The following is a 19,363-nucleotide window of genomic DNA, read 5'->3' as shown; positions in this document are numbered from 1 at the left end:
GCCCAAAACTTCCACACATTATAAAAAAAACAAACAAACACAATTTACTTGGAACAATATTGAATCCATTAAAGCAATACAACCACCCATCCCTCATGCAACGATGGAACTTGTATTCCAGGCCTTGATGCAGCCAACAAACTGAAAAATTGAGCCCAGTGCTTTATTACATAAAAAGAACAGCAAAGCATCTTGCACTGTGAGGAATTGCCTTAAGCATACAAGGTATAACATGGCAAAACCCTAAAAGGACAAACCAAAGCAAGGTTGCTAATTCACAATTATGCAAAGCTGCTGTAACCAAACAATTGAGAACAACCCCCATCTGCGCCCATCTATCACATCAAAAGAACAGTATCGACCCACTCGAATGGGGTAAATATCAACCAGCAACTGAAAAAGGCAACCTCCTCATGCATGGTGGCACAAACTTGAATTAGATCAACTCAATTTTCACAAAGTACTTAAGCTTGAAATACGGATAACAAAAAAAAAGAAAACACAAACAAAAACAAAACAAAAAAAAACTGATGCATGTTACTATTAAGCAGTTAAAACTCAATCAACTATCAAAATGGACTTATTTCCACATCAATTAATAATTCACCAGGTCATCAGACATGAGATAATGCAGACCTGCTTCAGTTAGCACTACTATAACAGGCACACTAGGCCCAATCAATCACCTTTAGATTATGGTCCCCAAAATCTAACCCTTTCTTCTTTGCCATTCACAAACACAACCACTGAGAGGGGTGGGGGGGGATGAAGGTGGGGAGTCGGGGCAGGGAATCTTGAAGTTCCACAATCCATCCTCTTTTGTCCATCACTGAACTGCTCATAAGCTGCAGCAATTATAATCATACCTGTAGAAACAAAGAAAGGTACAATAAAGCGAGATGTACCGAAAAACAAATGCGTACCATTGTATAGACAAATTCCGATTACAAAAGACTTGCCCATCATGTTAAATTTTATCAAAAGCACAGTGGAGGAGATGTAAAAGATTATCCCAAGCTCTCAGATGAGGAAATGTGCAAGTCTGACGTTAAACCAAGAAGTTGCAAATACTTCCCAGGCCTGTTAAACGCACTTTAATGTCAGAACAATTCTAATCCATTTTGCACAGGATTTAAATTTTTACGCATCTTTGCACAACAAAATTTGATTTGACGTTTGTTCCAACGACACACATGCCTTGTTAAAAAAAATAATAAAAAAAAATAAAAAGTCACTTCATAAACTGCAATAAACCTCGATATCAACTCTATCTCAGGTGGGAAGTTAAACCCTCTTGTTTTGTAGGTACATTTTTAACAACACCGAGTGGTTTTGGACTTTGTTGGATCAAAATCACAATGCTTTTGCTGCGTTACTTTCAAAGGCATCGACACTTGGTTCAGAGCTGCACACATGCAACGAGAATGCTCTTACGCCACGTGCCAAGCTATTGTTATTGGTGGTTTCCTTGTTTTTTTTTAAAGCAGCACACGGCTGTGGGGTCGGGTAACATCATCGAGTGAGGGCACAGCTGTGCCACTGATGCAGTGCCCTCTCCAGGTTAAGACAGGATTTTGTAATTTGTTCAGGGTGCTGGCAATAGCTCACCTACTCTTCATGAAGGACACCGTATGTCGTTCATTGACCCAAACTAATGCCAACAGATAGAACACCCAGTTTAACGTCCATCCGAGGGATGGCACTCATTGATGAATCACCCTGCGAAGCACCGGGATACCAGTTTATAGCTAGGGTGGGATTCAAACCCAAGCTAGACAGCTTAAATGTGAGTGTGTGAACCCCACGAGCCTGATATTGCTCGTGTAAGAGCTACGCAAGATAATCTCACTCGTGTGCAAACACAAGTCACACTTTTTCTCCCGAGAAATACGGTAACATTTGGGCTGCGTATTAGCCACGAGAACTTAAGGTTAAGGCATTATTTCTTGAGATTTCTCCCAACGACATTCATAAGTTGGTGCCATCTTAAAAATGCAATGCAGTGCATTGTGGGATACCTTATTCAACATTGAAGAGATATCTTCTTGTTCCGACAGAAGAATAAGATTGTTCGGTGGTAACTTATAATGCATCAGTTTGCTTTTCAACACCTTTTATCTAAACTTACACCATTTTGAGTTAAATAAATTTCTAGTTGTGAGCTGGAGTTAATATTTTTTGGGGGATGCAGATTAGATATACAAACTGGTATTTCCCAGATAAGGTTATTTGAAAAGCGGCCTGCGTATGGTATTATACACGAGCGATTACAGTATTCAGATATGTACGAGGCCATCACACTCACACTTAATTTCCGTTAGCCCATCAGGCAATAACAGTGATGAGCTGGGTGATCGATAACTCGTCAGAAAAGGCTTAGATAGGGGAATACAATGGGGCATCTTTGTGACGTTTCAAACTTGAAGGTTTCAACTCGTAGATTATAATACATATTTGAGTCCCCAAATAATAATAATAATAATAATAATAATAATAATAATAATGAGAACTGCCACTTTATAACTGCTGGCAGTGATGACCGGGTACCCAGATGTCCAGCTTCAATACAAATACAGTACCACCAAATGAGGCCCCACACATTTCTCTCTGACACGGGATTCACAAGTTCTGGACCGAGGAATAGGCCATGTTCCGTATATTTATTTTGCACACAGTTGATCATTTTTCCTGGTGCAATCATCGGTATCAATTGAATTGCAATTCCTGTACCCTCAAACGCCTGCAGGTGCAGCCAAGTAAGCCTTCTGGAAAAAAAAAAGATCTAAAAGTTCTGATTCAAATAATTGAATCATTTTGGCTGCCAAACCGAGTGGCGGATCTGGCTGAAATTTTATACCGATGTTCCCCATGTCGGCAAGATTACAATTCTGAAGTTTCACATATATTGATGCAGCGGTTCCAGAGTAAATATTACTTAATATTTTTCCTTCAATCCAACATGGCTGCCAAACCATGAGGCCGATAGAGTTGAAATTAAAACCCTTCATTCCACATTACTATTCCATCATAACTCTGAAGTTTCACATTTATTGATGCAGCAGTTCCAGAGTAAACATTAATATTTTTTCCTTCAATCCAATATGGCTGCCAAACGGTGTCGTACATCAAAAGGAGGTCAGAACTTTTTGTTCAACATGGAGAGGCGGTCATACATGTAAAGTTTCGCCTCAATCTATTCTGCCGTTTCAGAGAAGACTTTTAAAGTAATTAATTTTCAATCGAATATGGCTGCTGTACCACGTGTCCCATTACATCATAAATTCAAATTCTCCCTCCAATGTGGTAGTGAATCATGCTTGATAAGTTTCGTGTTGATCGGACAAGGTGCGTTTTCCTATCCAAGATGGGCTATAAACCATGTGACTTGCGACATCATATAGTTTTTACTGAAAATGCAGGCATGGGGGTAGATTTATTATAGTTGCCAAGTTTTGCTTCGATAGGTGGTTGCAGAGAAAACATTAATTTCATATTTTTTCTTGAATCCACATGGCTGCCAAACCATGTGACCTATCAATTATTCATCAACAAACTTGTATTCAATACGCTTGAGCAATACATATGTGAAGTTTCCCCTTGATCTGACCAGCCATTCTGGAGATGTTTGGAGGTTTTAGGGTTAATTCAATATGGCCACCAAACCATGTGACCTCTCAATTAGAAATTAACATACTTGTGAAAGGATGTCTTGGGGAAAGTGTGTGAAGTTTTGCCTTTATCTGTCCAGCCGTTCTGGAGAAGAAGATTTTTGAAATTTACTAATTTTCAATCCAAGATGGCTGACGAACCATGTGAGCTATGACATCATAAATTTACATTTTGCCTCCCATGGTGTAGGGGAACAGGTGTGTGAAGTTTTGTGTTAATCGGATATGGTGCGTTTTTCTATCCAAGATGGCTGCCAAACCCTGTGACTTTTGACGTCAATCTTTACCATGTATGCAGACATGATGGTAGATAGTTGCAAATTTTCACTTCGATAGATTAAACAGTTACAGAGAAAATATTATTTAATATTTTTCTTAAATCCAACATGGCTGCAAAACCATATGACCTATCAATTATTCATTAAAAAAATTATATTCCCTACGCGTGTAAAATACACTTGAGAAGTTTCTCCTTGATCTGACCAGCTGTTCTGGAGAAGATGATGTTTGAAGGTTTTAGGGTAAATTCAATATGGCCACCAAACTGTGTGACCTATCAGTAAGAAATTAACAAATTTGTAAAAGGATGTCATGGGGAACGTGGTTGTAAGGTTTCACCTCAATCTGTTCAGCTGTTCTGGAGATGTTTTTAATTATTTTTTTCAAAACAAGATGGCTGCCAAACAAAGTAACCTATGACGTCATAATTTTTTTTTTTTTTTTTACGGTGAATTGTTGTGTAGATGCTCAATAAATTTCTGATTTTTCCCATGCAGCATTCTACTTGACGAATTTTCACCAGCATATCGCTTCGCCGATGATGTAAAAAAAAAAAAAACATACAAGCTGACTAACATATCTTGCAAAAAGTTCGTTTTGGCAAGATAAAAAGTGTGGTAGATAAAAACATTAAAAAGGAAAAAAATAACTTGCACCAAAAACTTTAACATTTTCACGCTGACGCTCACGCCAGGGGTATCGCTATAGCTCTCTGTTCTTCGAACAGGTGAGCTAAAAATAGATAATAAATAAACAGAAGAAAAACAATAGGTTACCCAGTCCATTAGACTGGGTACCCTAATAATAATAATAAAATTCATTTGTTCTACAATGGAGAGAAATGAACACTCCCTGGCAAAATAAAAATAAAAAGCCCACTTTAAATAATTAAGATGCCAATGCTTGTGCATTTATTGCCCTTTGTAAACAAGCAAGTAGACCTCAGAGACTTCATAAAGGGCACTACAGTCAATACCTGCAGTTGACTCATACCTAAATGCAGTGGGATGGAATGACCAATGTGTGCCTCTATCACCAAGAATGGAGTGCTGACAAATGTAGGAACGTCATGTAGTCAGATGCATCATCCTTGACCCTGTTTACAACAAATGTAAAAGATTAGACAATGGCAAAACCAGACATCACTGCACATCAGTGTTGCCAGGCTGCTGAAAAAGGTCAGTTTAGATCCTATTACACAAAGAAAAAGGGAGATGGGAGGGCGGGAGGGGGCCACGTAACCACGTGGAGGCGGCAGTGGCTGGAAACACAAAGTTTATCTTTAAATGCTACTGGCATTCCGACGGGATTCGATCGATCCAAAAGGAAGAATGACAAAAAAAACTCCCGCTCCCCGATACACACACATTTATGCATTTCTGGCAGCCCGTGGTCACAGATCAAAAATCAAAAGTTAACACTCAGTGGAATAGTTAGAAAAAAAAATAAAAAAAAAACATAATAAAATAAAGCTTTTTAAAAAACACGCAAACACATTTTGCACAACATGCACCCCACTCGGGGGGGGGGGGTGATGATTAAAATCTCACCACTCGGGGGGGGGATGATTGAAATCACCACTCGGGGGGATGATGATGATTGAAATCTCACCACTCGGGGGGGGGGGATGATGATTGAAATCTCACCACTCGGGGGGAGGGGGATGATTGAAATCTCACCACTGGGGGGGAGGGGATGATTGAAATCTCACCACTCGGGGGAGGGGGATGATTGAAATCTCACCACTCGGGGGAGGCAGATGGTTGAAATCTCACCACTCGGGGGAGGCAGATGGTTGAAATCTCACCACTCGGGGGGGAGGGGATGGTTGAAATCTCACCACTCGGGGGGGAGGGGATGGTTGAAATCTCACCACTCGGGGGGAGGGGGATGGTTGAAATCTCACCACTCGGGGGGAGGGGATGGTTGAAATCTCACCACTCGGGGGGAGGGGATGGTTGAAATCTCACCACTCGGGGGGGAGGGGATGGTTGAAATCTCACCACTCGGGGGGAGGGGGATGGTTGAAATCTCACCACTCGGGGGGAGGGGATGGTTGAAATCTCACCACTCGGGGGGGAGGGGATGGTTGAAATCTCACCACTCGGGGGGAGGGGGATGGTTGAAATCTCACCACTCGGGGGAGGGGATGGTTGAAATCTCACCACTCGGGGGGGATGATTGAAATCTCACCACTCGGGGGGATGATTGAAATCTCACCACTCGGGGGGGATGATTGAAATCTCACCACTCGGGGGGATGATTGAAATCTCACCACTCGGGGGGTGTGGTTAAAATCTCACCACTCGGGGGGTGGTTAAAATCTCACCACTCGGGGGGTGGTTAAAATCTCACCACTCGGGGGGGTGGTTAAAATCTCACCACTCGGGGGGTGGTTAAAATCTCACCACTCGGGGGGTGGTTAAAATCTCACCACTCGGGGGGTGGTTAAAATCTCACCACTCGGGGGTGGTTAAAATCTCACCACTCGGGGGTGGTTAAAATCTCACCACTGGGGGGTGGTTAAAATCTCACCACTCGGGGGTGGTTAAAATCTCACCACTCGGGGGTGGTTAAAATCTCACCACTCGGGGGTGGTTAAAATCTCACCACTCGGGGGTGGTTAAAATCTCACCACTCGGGGGGTGGTTAAAATCTCACCACTGGGGGGTGGTTAAAATCTCACCACTCGGGGGGTGGTTAAAATCTCACCACTCGGGGGTGGTTAAAATCTCACCACTCGGGGGGTGGTTAAAATCTCACCACTCGGGGGTGGTTAAAATCTCACCACTCGGGGGTGGTTAAAATCTCACCACTCGGGGGGTGGTTAAAATCTCACCACTCGGGGGGTGGTTAAAATCTCACCACTCGGGGGGTGGTTAAAATCTCACCACTCGGGGGTGGTTAAAATCTCACCACTCGGGGGTGGTTAAAATCTCACCACTCGGGGGGTGGTTAAAATCTCACCACTCGGGGGGTGGTTAAAATCTCACCACTCGGGGGGTGGTTAAAATCTCACCACTCGGGGGGTGGTTAAAATCTCACCACTCGGGGGTGGTTAAAATCTCACCACTCGGGGGTGGTTAAAATCTCACCACTCGGGGGTGGTTAAAATCTCACCACTCGGGGGGTGGTTAAAATCTCACCACTCGGGGGGTGGTTAAAATCTCACCAATCGGGGGTGGTTAAAATCTCACCACTCGGGGGGTGGTTAAAATCTCACCACTCGGGGGGTGGTGGTTAAAATCTCACCACTCGGGGGGTGGTTAAAATCTCACCACTCGGGGGGTGGTGGTTAAAATCTCACCACTCGGGGGTGGTTAAAATCTCACCACTCGGGGGGTGGTTAAAATCTCACCACTCGGGGGTGGTTAAAATCTCACCACTCGGGGGGGTGGTTAAAATCTCACCACTCGGGGGGGTGGTGGTTAAAATCTCACCACTCGGGGGGGGTGGTGGTTAAAATCTCACCACTCGGGGGGGGGTGGTTAAAATCTCACCACTCGGGGGGGGTGCTTAAAATCTCACCACTCAGGGGGGGTGGGGAGTGATTAAAAAAAATATATCACACCACTTAAACGTGCATTTCACCGAGACGATTTGTCCAACCAGAAAACCACCATTAGGATCAAAAAACATCCTCAAAACAATGGCCGATGATGAAACATCGATCATGATCATCGATTGAAACATTCAAAGAAATACCTGTTTCCGCTCGGGGACAGCCTCGTACGCTCATAGCCGTACGAACCGGACGCCATCGCCGAGCCGCCCCTAACCGGACTCCGATCGCGGCCGTACACGAAACCCGCCGCCGTGGCCGCCGTAGGAGCCGCCGCCGCCGCCGCCGCCACACGGCTAGAGTAATCTACGTCCCGCTGGGCGGCCACCGGTGGAACCGTCGGGTACGGCATCGTGCCCGGGAACGTGGGCCGGGCCCGGTAGCGTTCGTAGTAGTCGACCATGCCGAACGGTCTATCGGCGCCGTAGCCGTACGCGGCACCGGGCGTGGGCGCCATGGGGGCCGGGGGCGGAGGGGGGTAGGCACCCGGAGGCGGTGGGTAGGCGCCGTACATGCCCGTCGCGGCCCCGTACGCTCCCGCAGCCGCCACCGCGGCGGCAGCCGCTGCAGCCGCGGCCGCGTCACCGTTTCTTTTGCGCATGCCGCCGTCGCGGGGACAATCCTGCGACCAGTGGCCCTCTTCGCCGCAGCGAAAGCACTCTCCCCGCCCACCCATGCCCGGGTAGGTCCGCAGCTTACTTCGGGACAGCTCTACCTGGATGCGTTTCGTCTTGAACTCGGTGTTGTTGAGACGACGGATGGCTTCCAGGGCTCCTTCCTCGCGTTCCATGTGCACAAAAGCGTAGTCCTTGACTATGTCACACTCGGCCACGGCGCCGAATTCCTCGAACTTGGCGCGAAGCTCTAAGTTGGTCACGTCCTGGGAGATGTTCGCGACGTAGAGCTTCGTGGCTCCGGGCGGAACCATCTTGGGCCGCCCGCGAGACACTTCGACGTTGAGTTGAGCGCCATGGAGTCTGTAGCGGTTCAGGTTCTTTATGGCCTCGTCCGCCTCGTCGGCCTTTTCCATGTGCACGAAGGCGTACTCCTTGATGATCTCACACTCAGTCACACGACCGTACTGCTCGAAAAGGTCGCGCAGCTCCTTGTTCGTCGCCTGGAAAGGCACGTTTCCCACAAAGATCTTCATGGCGACTTTCGATTATCTCACAGACAAAGCGCGTTCGTCTTCTCGCCCGAATCGTAAAATGGCGCCAAGTACCCGGATGAGTGAACGTTCCTGAGTGAATCTTCTTCTTCTTCTTCTTTTAAATAAATGCGTCGCGTCCTCAAAGCCGCAATTCAACGTACGCCACACCCCCAAAATGGAGGCGCAAATCGGAAATGCAGTAAATATATCCAAACCTGACGCCTCAAAATAAGCATTCGCTGCAGTTCGAGAACACTAACTCCATTTGAAGTCCACATCAAAACGTGTTAGTTCCGCGTAGCTCATTAATATATTCACCTCACAATACCCTTTCATTTTCCTCCACTGCGTCACATTTTTACGTCATTACGCAATGGTTTGCCTTTGCGTATTTCGACGTCATCACGTTTTGTTCCACGCGCTTCAATGGAGTCTCGTCATAGAATGTCGTCGTCTTAATGTGGTTTTAGGGAAGAAGAAGAAGAAAATTATTGACGATTGGAAGAAGAAGAAGATTATTGAGTTTTGGAAGAGGAAGAAGTCGGGGTTTAAGAAGAAAGGCGCACGTGCTCGATGATGTGCTGGATGGATGTGGAAAAGGTTGTAACCAAGCTGTCTCTGCCAGAGCTTCTGAATCAGTGCAGGGTTATGATGTTGGTGGACAGGTTGGGTGTGTCACAAGGCCGAATCAATTCGACTTTGGTGAAGATCCAAATCCGAAAATTATTTAATTTTTTAAGTAATTCTTCACAAGTGAGAGATGGGGCTAAAAAATGATATTACATGATGTCCCAAAAAAGTTGAGGACGGATTCAGATGAAACTGGCTGGACATGTTGGGTGTGTTGCAAGGACTAATTGATTCGATTTTGCTGAAGATCCGAATCCGGATTCGAGGATTTTTCAAGTGATTCTTCACCATTGAGATATCGTGCCAAAAACGATACGTAGCACAATATCTCAAAAGGTTATGGACGGATTCCGATGAAACTTGGCCGACGGGTTGGGAATGCTAATAGGAGAAATTGATTCAATTTTGGTGAAGATCCGAATCCAGATCTGGATACGAGAATTATTTAATTTTTCACTGATTCTTCATCATTGAGAAATGGGGCTAAAAAAATGATATTGCATGATGTCTCAAAAAAGTTGCGGACAGATTCGGATGAAACTTGGTGGATATGCTGGGTGTGTGGCAAGGACCAATTGATTCGATTTTGGTGAAGATCCGAATCCGGATACGAGAATTTTTCAAGTGATTCTTCACTTGAGAGTCAAAAACCATTGACTCTCAAGAGTCAAAAAAGTCAAAAAAAATCAAGAGTCAAAAACTACTATGAGAGTCAAAAACTACTAATGTATGGCATGATGTCTCAAAAAGTTGTGGACGAGTTATGACAAAACAAGGTGGATGAGTTGGTGAGGTGACAATAACAAGCCGATTAAGAGTCAAAAACTACTAATGTATGGCATGATGTCTCAAAAAGTTGTGGACGAGTTATGACAAAACAAGGTGGATTAGTTGGTGAGGTGACAATAACAAGCCGATTGAGAGTCAAAAACTACTAATGTATGGCATGATGTCTCAAAAAGTTGTGGACGAGTTATGACAAAACAAGGTGGATTAGTTGGTGAGGTGACAATAACAAGCCGATTGAGAGTCCAAAACTACTAATGTATGGCATGATGTCTCAAAAAGTTGTGGACGAGTTATGACAAAACAAGGTGGATGAGTTGGTGAGGTGACAATAACAAGCCGATTGAGAGTCAAAAACTACTAATGTATGGCATGATGTCTCAAAAAGTTGTGGACGAGTTATGACAAAACAAGGTGGATGAGTTGGTGAGGTGACAATAACAAGCCGATTGAGAGTCAAAAACTACTAATGTATGGCATGATGTCTCAAAAAGTTGTGGACGAGTTATGACAAAACAAGGTGGATTAGTTGTTGAGGTGACAATAACAAGCCGATTGAGAGTCAAAAACTACTAATGTATGGCATGATGTCTCAAAAAGTTGTGGACGAGTTATGACAAAACAAGGTGGATTAGTTGGTGAGGTGACAATAACAAGCTGATTGAGAGTCAAAAACTACTAATGTATGGCATGATGTCTCAAAAAGTTGTGGACGAGTTATGACAAAACAAGGTGGATTCGTTGGTAAGGTGACAATAACAAGCCGATTGAGAGTCCAAAACTACTAATGTATGGCATGATGTCTCAAAAAGTTGTGGACGAGTTATGGCAAAACAAGGTGGATTAGTTGGTGAGGTGACAATAACAAGCCGATTGAGAGTCAAAAACTACTAATGTATGGCATGATGTCTCAAAAAGTTGTGGACGAGTTATGGCAAAACAAAGTGGATTAGTTGTTGAGGTGACAATAACAAGCCGATTGAGAGTCAAAAACTACTAATGTATGGCATGATGTCTCAAAAAGTTGTGGACGAGTTATGGCAAAACAAGGTGGATTAGTTGTTGAGGTGACAATAACAAGCCGATTGAGAGTCAAAAACTACTAATGTATGGCATGATGTCTCAAAAAGTTGTGGACGAGTTATGACAAAACAAGGTGGATTAGTTGGTGAGGTGGCGATAACAAGCCGATTCAATCTTGGTTCAGATTCGGATTCAGATCAGACCTATCAGTGGGATACAAAATGTCAACTGTTCAGCCTGGCAGAGGTTTGCGCTCTACCGAGTGCCGTTCCTTTTGGTCAAGTTGTCACTCTATGAGTGATTTTTCATCACTTGCAAAATCGAAGATTTTTCAAGTATATTGGTCAGTTGATTTTGTTATTCTCTCTGTTTGTTTGTTAGTCATTTGCTGACAGGTCACAATTCCAAACCGATCATGAAACTTTACCAAATTGTAGAGGTCGTCTCAACTGAGAAGCCTAATGATTTTGAGGTCAAAGGTCATATTGAGATCGAATTACTAAAATCGTCATTTTTTCATCCGATTGACTTGAAATTTGAACAGGATTTGCATATTGCATCACTGAATTGGGAAACCAACTATTTTTGAGATCAAAAGGTCAAAGGTCTACTCAAGGTCAAACTTCTGAAATCATTCATTTCCATCTGAAAAATAATCACTTTTCATCCGATTGACCTGAGCTTTGATTAAGATTGTCAATTTTAATCTTAATGAAATGGACAATTTGATGTATCCATGGGAACCTTTGGAGAGGGGGTGGATTTTGCAAGTATCGTGCTCTGCACGACGTCTTTTTCTTGTTTGTTTGTTTGTTTGTCTGTGAACTGGATATCTCAAAAGGTTGTGGACGGATTCAGACAAAACTTGGTGGACAGGTGTGTAACAAAGATGAATTCATTCGATTTTGGTGAAGATCCGAATCTGGATATGAGAATTTTTTTTTTAATGTGATCCTTCACTCTTGAAAGACTTCACCAAATCACCATTCACCACTGGCCAAAAATGATATATAGAACGACATCTCAAAAAGTTCTGGCCAAGTTATGACAAAACTTGGTGGATGAGTTGGGTATGTCACAAGAACAAGCTGATTAGATTTTGGAGATCAAGATCCAGATTTGGAATATCAGTGGAATACAAAACAAAAAACTGTTCAGCCTGGTGGAGGTTTGCACTCGAACGAGGAGGTACGGAGATATGCACTTTAATAACTCCTGTAACCTTGCCCTTCCATGAACTTCGATCTTGTAATCTTCTTCTCCACTAATAAATGTCAGTGTGTGTGTGTGTGTGTGTGTGTGTGTGTGTGTGTGTGTGTGTGTGTGTGTGTGTGTGTGTGTGTGTGTGTGTGTGTGTGTGTGTGTGTGTGTCAACGTGTCTCCTCCATAACTCCAAAACCATGAAACCTAACAGCCTGAAACTTTGCATGCATACTAAGAAAACTCCAAGGAAGTGCAAGAGTGAAAATTGGGTGTTTGGGTTAATTAAAACACTCCTTTTGAAGATAATTAACGGCCTTATTTAAATATATCCTTCATCAGGTGATCCTCAGCCACCTTGCTCTATGCTTTCGTAAGGCATATCCTGGGTTACCTCGCTGGGGTCTGAAGCTGCCATGCTTTTTGACCTGCTCAACCATGCCTTGACTTGGAACAGGCTGCAACGATTTCTTAACAATAAAGTTTTTTTTTTTCTTCACTTTTCTCACTCATATCGAATGCCTGTTCATCATAGCTTCAAATTGCTGTGTGCATCACTTTTGTAAGTGCTATACTTTTCAAATTAGGAGCTTGGAGCGATTTCATGCATTATGCGATGCTTTTCCATGATCTACTCTCACAGACTAATCTATCTATAATTCCAGCAATCTCTGTGTGTTGTGATTCGCTAGATATCCGTTATTGTCGGGTTTTCTGTGTGTGTGTGTGTGTGTGTGTGTGTGTGTGTGTGTGTGTGTGTGTGTGTGTGTGTGTGTGTGTGTGTGTGTGTGTGTGTGTGTGTGTGTGTGTGTGTGTGTGTGTGTCTGCAACACGAGGCTCCACAGCACAAATCAGCAAACCGATTTTGATGAAACTTGGTGAACAGGTGCCACATGAGCTGGGAGTGTGCGCGCTTGAGTTTCATTGTTAAGCAACCACCCGTTGCTATGCAGCGGCCGAAAAACCGCGTTTTAAGAACCCAAACGGTAACTGATGTAGCACGGCTTCTATGATAGGTAGAGTGACCAGACCAACTCCTGCCTATTCCTTGCATCCCCATCTAGTTATCGCGACGGCATAACGTTCCTCTATCTCTCATAGTTTCCGAATGGCAGCCCTCCGAATGCGGAAAGGTGGTGAACCAGGGAATATGTTAAGTGACCTTGACCTCGGAAACCGTCGACGCCGGAACATTCAAATTCGGTGTATCGATAGAGTTTAATAACTACAACTAAATTGAACCACAGCATTTTTCCAGATTCGATCACCAAGGGTGTTGGGGCTGAAATACGCAAAATTCGAAAAAAATACTTTTTCTCGACCTACGTTCACTATTTTCAATACTTGTCCTACAGTTTTGAATGTGGAGAAATGAGACTTCGGAATTAAACACTTCGAGATATTTAGAAAATTTTACTCGAGCCGATTTTTGATTCAGGTCTTATTTTTCAAATGGTAGTCCTGTGTAGAGTGCCAGTTGGTAAAATACGCAATAGGAAAAATCTTGCCAGGCAGAGGAACAATTTTATGTCAACCAATACGTCTTGGCAATGAATCTTAGTCGGTGGAGCGGTCAGAATGAAAAGCATCGTATCCAGCGCTTCGATCCTAGCGGATCCCTCGTCGCCTACCGGCTTGTCTTTGTGTGTGTGTCTGCGACCGCTGTTTCTCGACAACCACTGGTCCGATCTAATTGAAACTTGCCAGGTATATTGCTGGGGACCTGATTATGTGCCTTTTCAAGGTTTGATATTATTATCGGAGAAGTGGTTCCCAAGTTATGGCCATTTATTTACCAAACCAATGACAGGACACGTTGCTGCGTAAGTGTGGCCGATGGGGAAAGAGCGCGTTCCCCATTACGGGTTACAACGTAGGACTTCCGGATAGTGATGACTTCGTGTATTCTCATAATTTCTCGATTTCCTATGCGCATTTATAGATAAACACAATGCCCCAATCCAGTCGTCGTTTACGAGAGCGAAGGAACGGCCTGTGTATTTGTTTGAAAAAAACTTTTTTTTTTTGCACGTACGGGCACGCGAGAGCGAAGGAACGGCCTGTGTGGTTGTTGTTTCTGGCACGCGGTTTGAAATGTTTTTTTTTGCACGTACGACCACGCACGTACGGGCACGCGAGAGCGAAGGAACGGCCTGTGTGGTTGTTGTTTCTGGCACACGGTTTGAAAGTTTTTTTTTCCACGTACAGCCATGCACGTACGGCTACTCACGTACCGGCATGCACTCGTTAAAGTAAATCATCGAAATATTATTTCGGTTTTTAGGATCTGATATCATTCAGACTAAATAAGTGTCGAAATCTGTTGTGAAATCTGATAATTTAAAGAAATAATGAGTCTTATAACTAAGCCGATATACCTATTTACTTTAAGCAAGCAAGGCAATGTTCCCTCCTTCTCCATACATACACAAGAAAATGTGAAATTTCCAAAACATTAAACTTATCTTTATCTACGATTTAGAGAATTGTATTGTGGGAACAAAAAATTTAAGAACATGCCAAAATTAACCAGCTTCATTGAGCTATATGATTTAATGCATTCACTGCAAGACCTCATGCCCTGCCCCCCAGAGGGACTGCCTATCCATAGTGTCTGCCAGATCTGTGTCTATATTTTCGGAGGTTTCGCGATGTGCTCCACAAAAAATCAAAGCAAATCTGCTAAAAAAAAAAAAAACTGACATTAAAAAGTTATAATGTTTCTGCGAACCCCAAACCAATGTACCATGTGACGTGCACAGACGAGCAGGCAAAATGGCGGGTTTTCTGCAATGTTTATTTAATGAGCGATTGAACTTTGTGAAGTCTCCAGGGTTGTTCTGCATTCAGCAGCAACTCTTTTGTGCATAAAGTCATTTTATTTCATTAATTCATTTTACTTCATCAAAGAAACCAGAAGTGTGTGGTGTTCTAACATCTGTGGGCTCCATTCTAACCTTACAGATATCTCACTCTCTCAATCAGTCCACTCAACATTTCAAACTTACTATTTCTTTCCTCTCACACCTCCTCCTCTTCCTAACCCCTCAAATATTGTACCTCCCACTGCCTACTCCCTTCTTCACCAAACCACTGCCAAGTCTCATTCTTGCCTTCTCCCCAACTCTCCCATCGCCCTGCTGCCCCTTGTCCATGCCTGTCTCCCCTCCCTCTCAATGCTTCCTTCTCACCCCTCCCTCTCAAACCAACCTTCACACTTCCCCCTCCAAGCTTCCCTCTCACCTTTCTCAAAAACTCCCCCCTCACCCTTCTTTCTCAACTATCCCCTCTCACCCTTCTCCCTCCAATCTCCCCAGTCACTCCCCCTTCTCAAAGTTGCCCCCTCACATCCACAAAGCTGCCTCCTTCCCCTGCCCTCTCTCTCTTCCATCTCATCCCTTCACCTCCTCCAATCTTCAACTTCCCTCTGCCCCCCTCTCTTATTACTCCCCACTGTGCCTCATCCCATCACCACCGAGCCTTTTCTCCTCCTCATCTGCCCCTCTCCCCTTGCTCTTCTGTAATCCCCCACAAACTGTCAACATGTCTCCCTACCTCCCCCACCTCTCTCGTCCTACCCTCTCCCTCCCCTCCCCCCAAAGCCTCCTCCCCTCCGTCTTCCTTAACAGTGTGGACCACAAACATCCGGGGCCTTCACTCAAACCTGACAGATCTTTCCATACAGGGTATGACAGACCTGAGCCTCATCCTGAGCCTTGTTGTTCTCTTCATCAAAAACTTGATGCTTCACTCTCCTTGCACTCCCCCCTCACTCCCCCACACCCCCAGGAATACCTCTGGCTATGGCTTCCCCTCCATTCCCACCTCATATTTATGTGTGTGTTGTAGCATCCACCAAACAGTGATGACTCCATTTACACCGTGCTTGTTGAAAACATGGACCAACTTCTATCCTCTCATCCCAACTCTCTCTCTTCCTCATATGTGGTGACTTCAATTGCCATCATGCCAGTTAGCTGGGTGTGGGTACCTCCCTCACCTACCATGGCTCTTCAGCAAAAGGCTTTTGTGACTCATTGGGACTGACACAATGTGTCAACTGCCTAACCATGATCTCAACCAATGGTACTGCATCTCTTCTGGATCTGATTTTGACCAATTTCCCAGAAAACTTCTGCTGTTCTTCCTCTGCTGCAATCGGTTCATCTGACCACATGCTCGGCAAAGTAAACATCTTTCTGGCTATTACTAGAGAACCACCTCAGCGCCGGTGAGTCTGGCATTTCACTCAGGCCGACTGGTAAGGTCTTCAAGCAGCCATCAAACTTCTGGACTGGCCTGCCATCTCTACTTTCTCTGAAATCAACTGATCCTGGGCATTCCTTCAAAGAAATTTGCTCTCGCTCATGCACAGATTTATCGCATCTTGTCTTAAGTTGTCCTACCCTTCCTCCTGCCCATGGTTCACTGAAGCTTGTGGCGAGGCAGTTGTCCTGAAACAACTTGCCTTGGCTTCATGGAAAGCAAACCCAACTGAGGGTAATCTCAGTTCCTTCCATAAAGCTTGGAACAAGTGTATGTATACCCTCAGGAGAGCCAGGAAACAACATCTTTCTAATCTCAAGTCTGAACTCTCAAACCTCTTTCCCTCCTCCAAATCCTGGTGGCATCTAATCAAATCTGTTTCTCGTGTATGTTCCCCCTCCATCCCCTCCCTTACCTCAAATGGCCGCACAGTTGACACTGCACATGAAAAGGCTGAATGCCTAAACACTATGTTTGCTTCTAAATCTTGTGTCCCAAACCCATCGCTTTCTGTACCCACCTTATTCAGTTGCACCTAGCTGTTCCTGGACTCTGTGTCCTTTTCTCCTGACAAGATGGAGAGCTTGCTGTCAAACCTCGACTCTAACTCTGCAACCAGTCAAGACGGCATTAGCCCACGTGTCCTAAAAACCTGTTCTGCTGCTCTCGCTCACCCTCTCTCTGTTCTATTCACCCTCTCATTTGCTCAAGGTCATCTGCCTTTTGCTTGGAAATCAGCAAACATTACCGCTCTGCATAAAAAGGTGCAAAAACAGATCCCTGCATCTACAGACCAATGAGCCTTCTCTCAATCATCAGCAAGGTTGTGGAATCCATCATGCTGCCTTCTTCCCCTCCTCTCACGCTGCCTTCTTCCCCTCATCTCACGCTGCCTTCTTCCCCTCTTCTCACACTGCCTTCTTCCCCTCCTCTCACGCTGCCTTTCCATTGTCTTCCTCCACCCATCCTGCCTTTCCATTCCCTCCCCTCACACTGCCTCCCCTTTCCTTTATGCTTCCTCCCTCACCACCTTGCGCGACCTTCACCTCCCCTCTCGCTGCCTTCCCTTCCTTCATTTCCGCTGCCACCCCTTCCCTCCCCTCATGATGCATTCCCTTCCCCTCCCCTCACGCAATCCTCCTCCAAAACCCCCTCCCCTCTCCAACCCCACGGAGATCTCCCAGCTGTGTTCACGTGCTGTTTTAATGTACCCCACTTCATTCAATCCTGTACTACTCCTCCCCCCCCTTCTCCACCGCAAGTCGAGAACCCCTCCCTTCATGCTTACCTCCTCCCAAGCCCCCTCCCCATTTCCCACTCTCATCCCAGCTCCCACCCCCTCCTCCCGGAGTGTATAGCGATGCTTGGTAGGCGTCGCTCTTCCCACCTCCCCCTTCCTCGCTCTTCCCTACTTCCTCACCCCTCCTCCCTCCTTGCTCCCCCTACCTCCCCTCTCCTCTCTCCCTTCCCTCCTCTATCCTTCCCCTCCCTCACTCTACCACCCCTCCCCCTCATCCCCACCCTCCCCCTCTGTTAAGGGGACTATTTAGGACTGACAATTTAGTTTTGAATTTAAAATAGCTTCCCCAGAGTGTAGCATGTATGAATCAGATTTGGAGTGAGCGACCAGAGGGGTGCAAATATCGCTGCATGTATGAGCATGCATGCATGCATGACACAGACCTTTGCCAGGTAGAGAGCATGGGTTTTAAATGCTCCCACCCGGTTTTATATAGAACATGGTAGTTAAAAAGACTTGCTGTTTGGGTGCGTTTTATTGCGTTTCCCTTCCCCCACCCCTCCTCACTCTCCCCTCCTCGCTCTGCCTTCCTCCTCACTCACCCTTCCTCCTCGCTCTGCCTTCCTTCTCACTCACCCTTCCTCCTCGCTCTCCCTTCTTCCTCGCTCCCCCTTCCTCCTCCTCGCTCTCCCTTCCTCCTTGCTCTCCTCTCTGTGCTCCCCCTCCCTCCTCTCCCTTTCCCCCTCCACCACCTCACTCTCCCCCACCCCTCTCTCTTTCCTCCCCCACTTCGTATTCCCATCAGCGAAGCGATGAGTGGTATTTGCTTGCATAGGCCATTGCAGAAGGGTTAAATATTTCGCTGTGTACGTAATGAATGTTGTTGTTGTTATTCGTCTTTCGGCTGCTCCCGTTAGGGGTCGCCACAGCGGATCATCCATTATGATCCGCATACTGATTTGGCATAGGTTTTACGCCGGATGCCCTTCCTGACGCAACCCTGGTCGCCTCTTACGACACAGGGATATGTGTACGTAATGAATATGACACCTAAAGTGGTGACTGTGAAAGTGTTTGATAAACTTCGTCTAAAAATAATGACTAAATAACTAAAGAAAGTGACAGCTATGTGTGCCACCTGCACTGCACCAGATGACGAGGTGTGTGAAAATTTCCAAGATGGCTCCACATTCAATCTTTCTTCTATCGACATCGACGTTTTGGAAGGGAGAAAGCATGCATGTTCCTTGGTATCCCAAGGTTGTTGCAGGTTATGACACAGGTCAAATAAAAGTTGAACGCACTCTGATGACATATTATGATTTTGTGACATCATGGACAACAAGGAAATCCAACACAGGTGGAGGCCATTCAGCCCATCATACCTGCGCGAACACCACACCAACCCAAGATCATTTTAATTAATGAAAGGAAGAAAAAAATTGTATTTTTTTTTTGTTGTTTTTGTCGTTTTTTGTTTGTATTTTTTTGTTGTCATTTTTTTTTTTATCTTTTCTTTTCTTCCCCTCGGAGAGGGGGTATGGGCTTGGTTAGAAACA

At 44.9% G+C, this 19,363-nt stretch overlaps 1 protein-coding gene across 1 annotated transcript; it reads right to left on the bottom strand.

Moving 5' to 3' along the window:
- Positions 1-149: 149 nt before the first annotated feature.
- Positions 150-8,811, bottom strand: LOC147011962 (RNA-binding protein 4.1-like). Its single transcript, XM_085857807.1, has 3 exons — positions 7,653-8,811; positions 4,941-5,043; positions 150-866 (listed from the first exon to the last, which is right to left on the bottom strand). Exons 1-2 carry the CDS (start codon positions 8,657-8,659, stop codon positions 4,980-4,982), a joined length of 1,071 nt encoding a protein of 356 aa, XP_085713933.1. The 5' UTR covers positions 8,660-8,811; the 3' UTR covers positions 150-866; positions 4,941-4,979.
- Positions 8,812-19,363: the final 10,552 nt, after the last annotated feature.

This window comes from Eptatretus burgeri, chromosome 15 (genome assembly GCF_056783735.1).
Source record: "Eptatretus burgeri isolate ZD-2024b chromosome 15, Ebu_testis_v1, whole genome shotgun sequence".
Lineage (NCBI taxonomy): Eukaryota > Metazoa > Chordata > Myxini > Myxiniformes > Myxinidae > Eptatretus > Eptatretus burgeri.
Note: the sequence above shows the minus strand (reverse complement) of the source record. Positions and strands in the feature narration are given on the sequence as shown.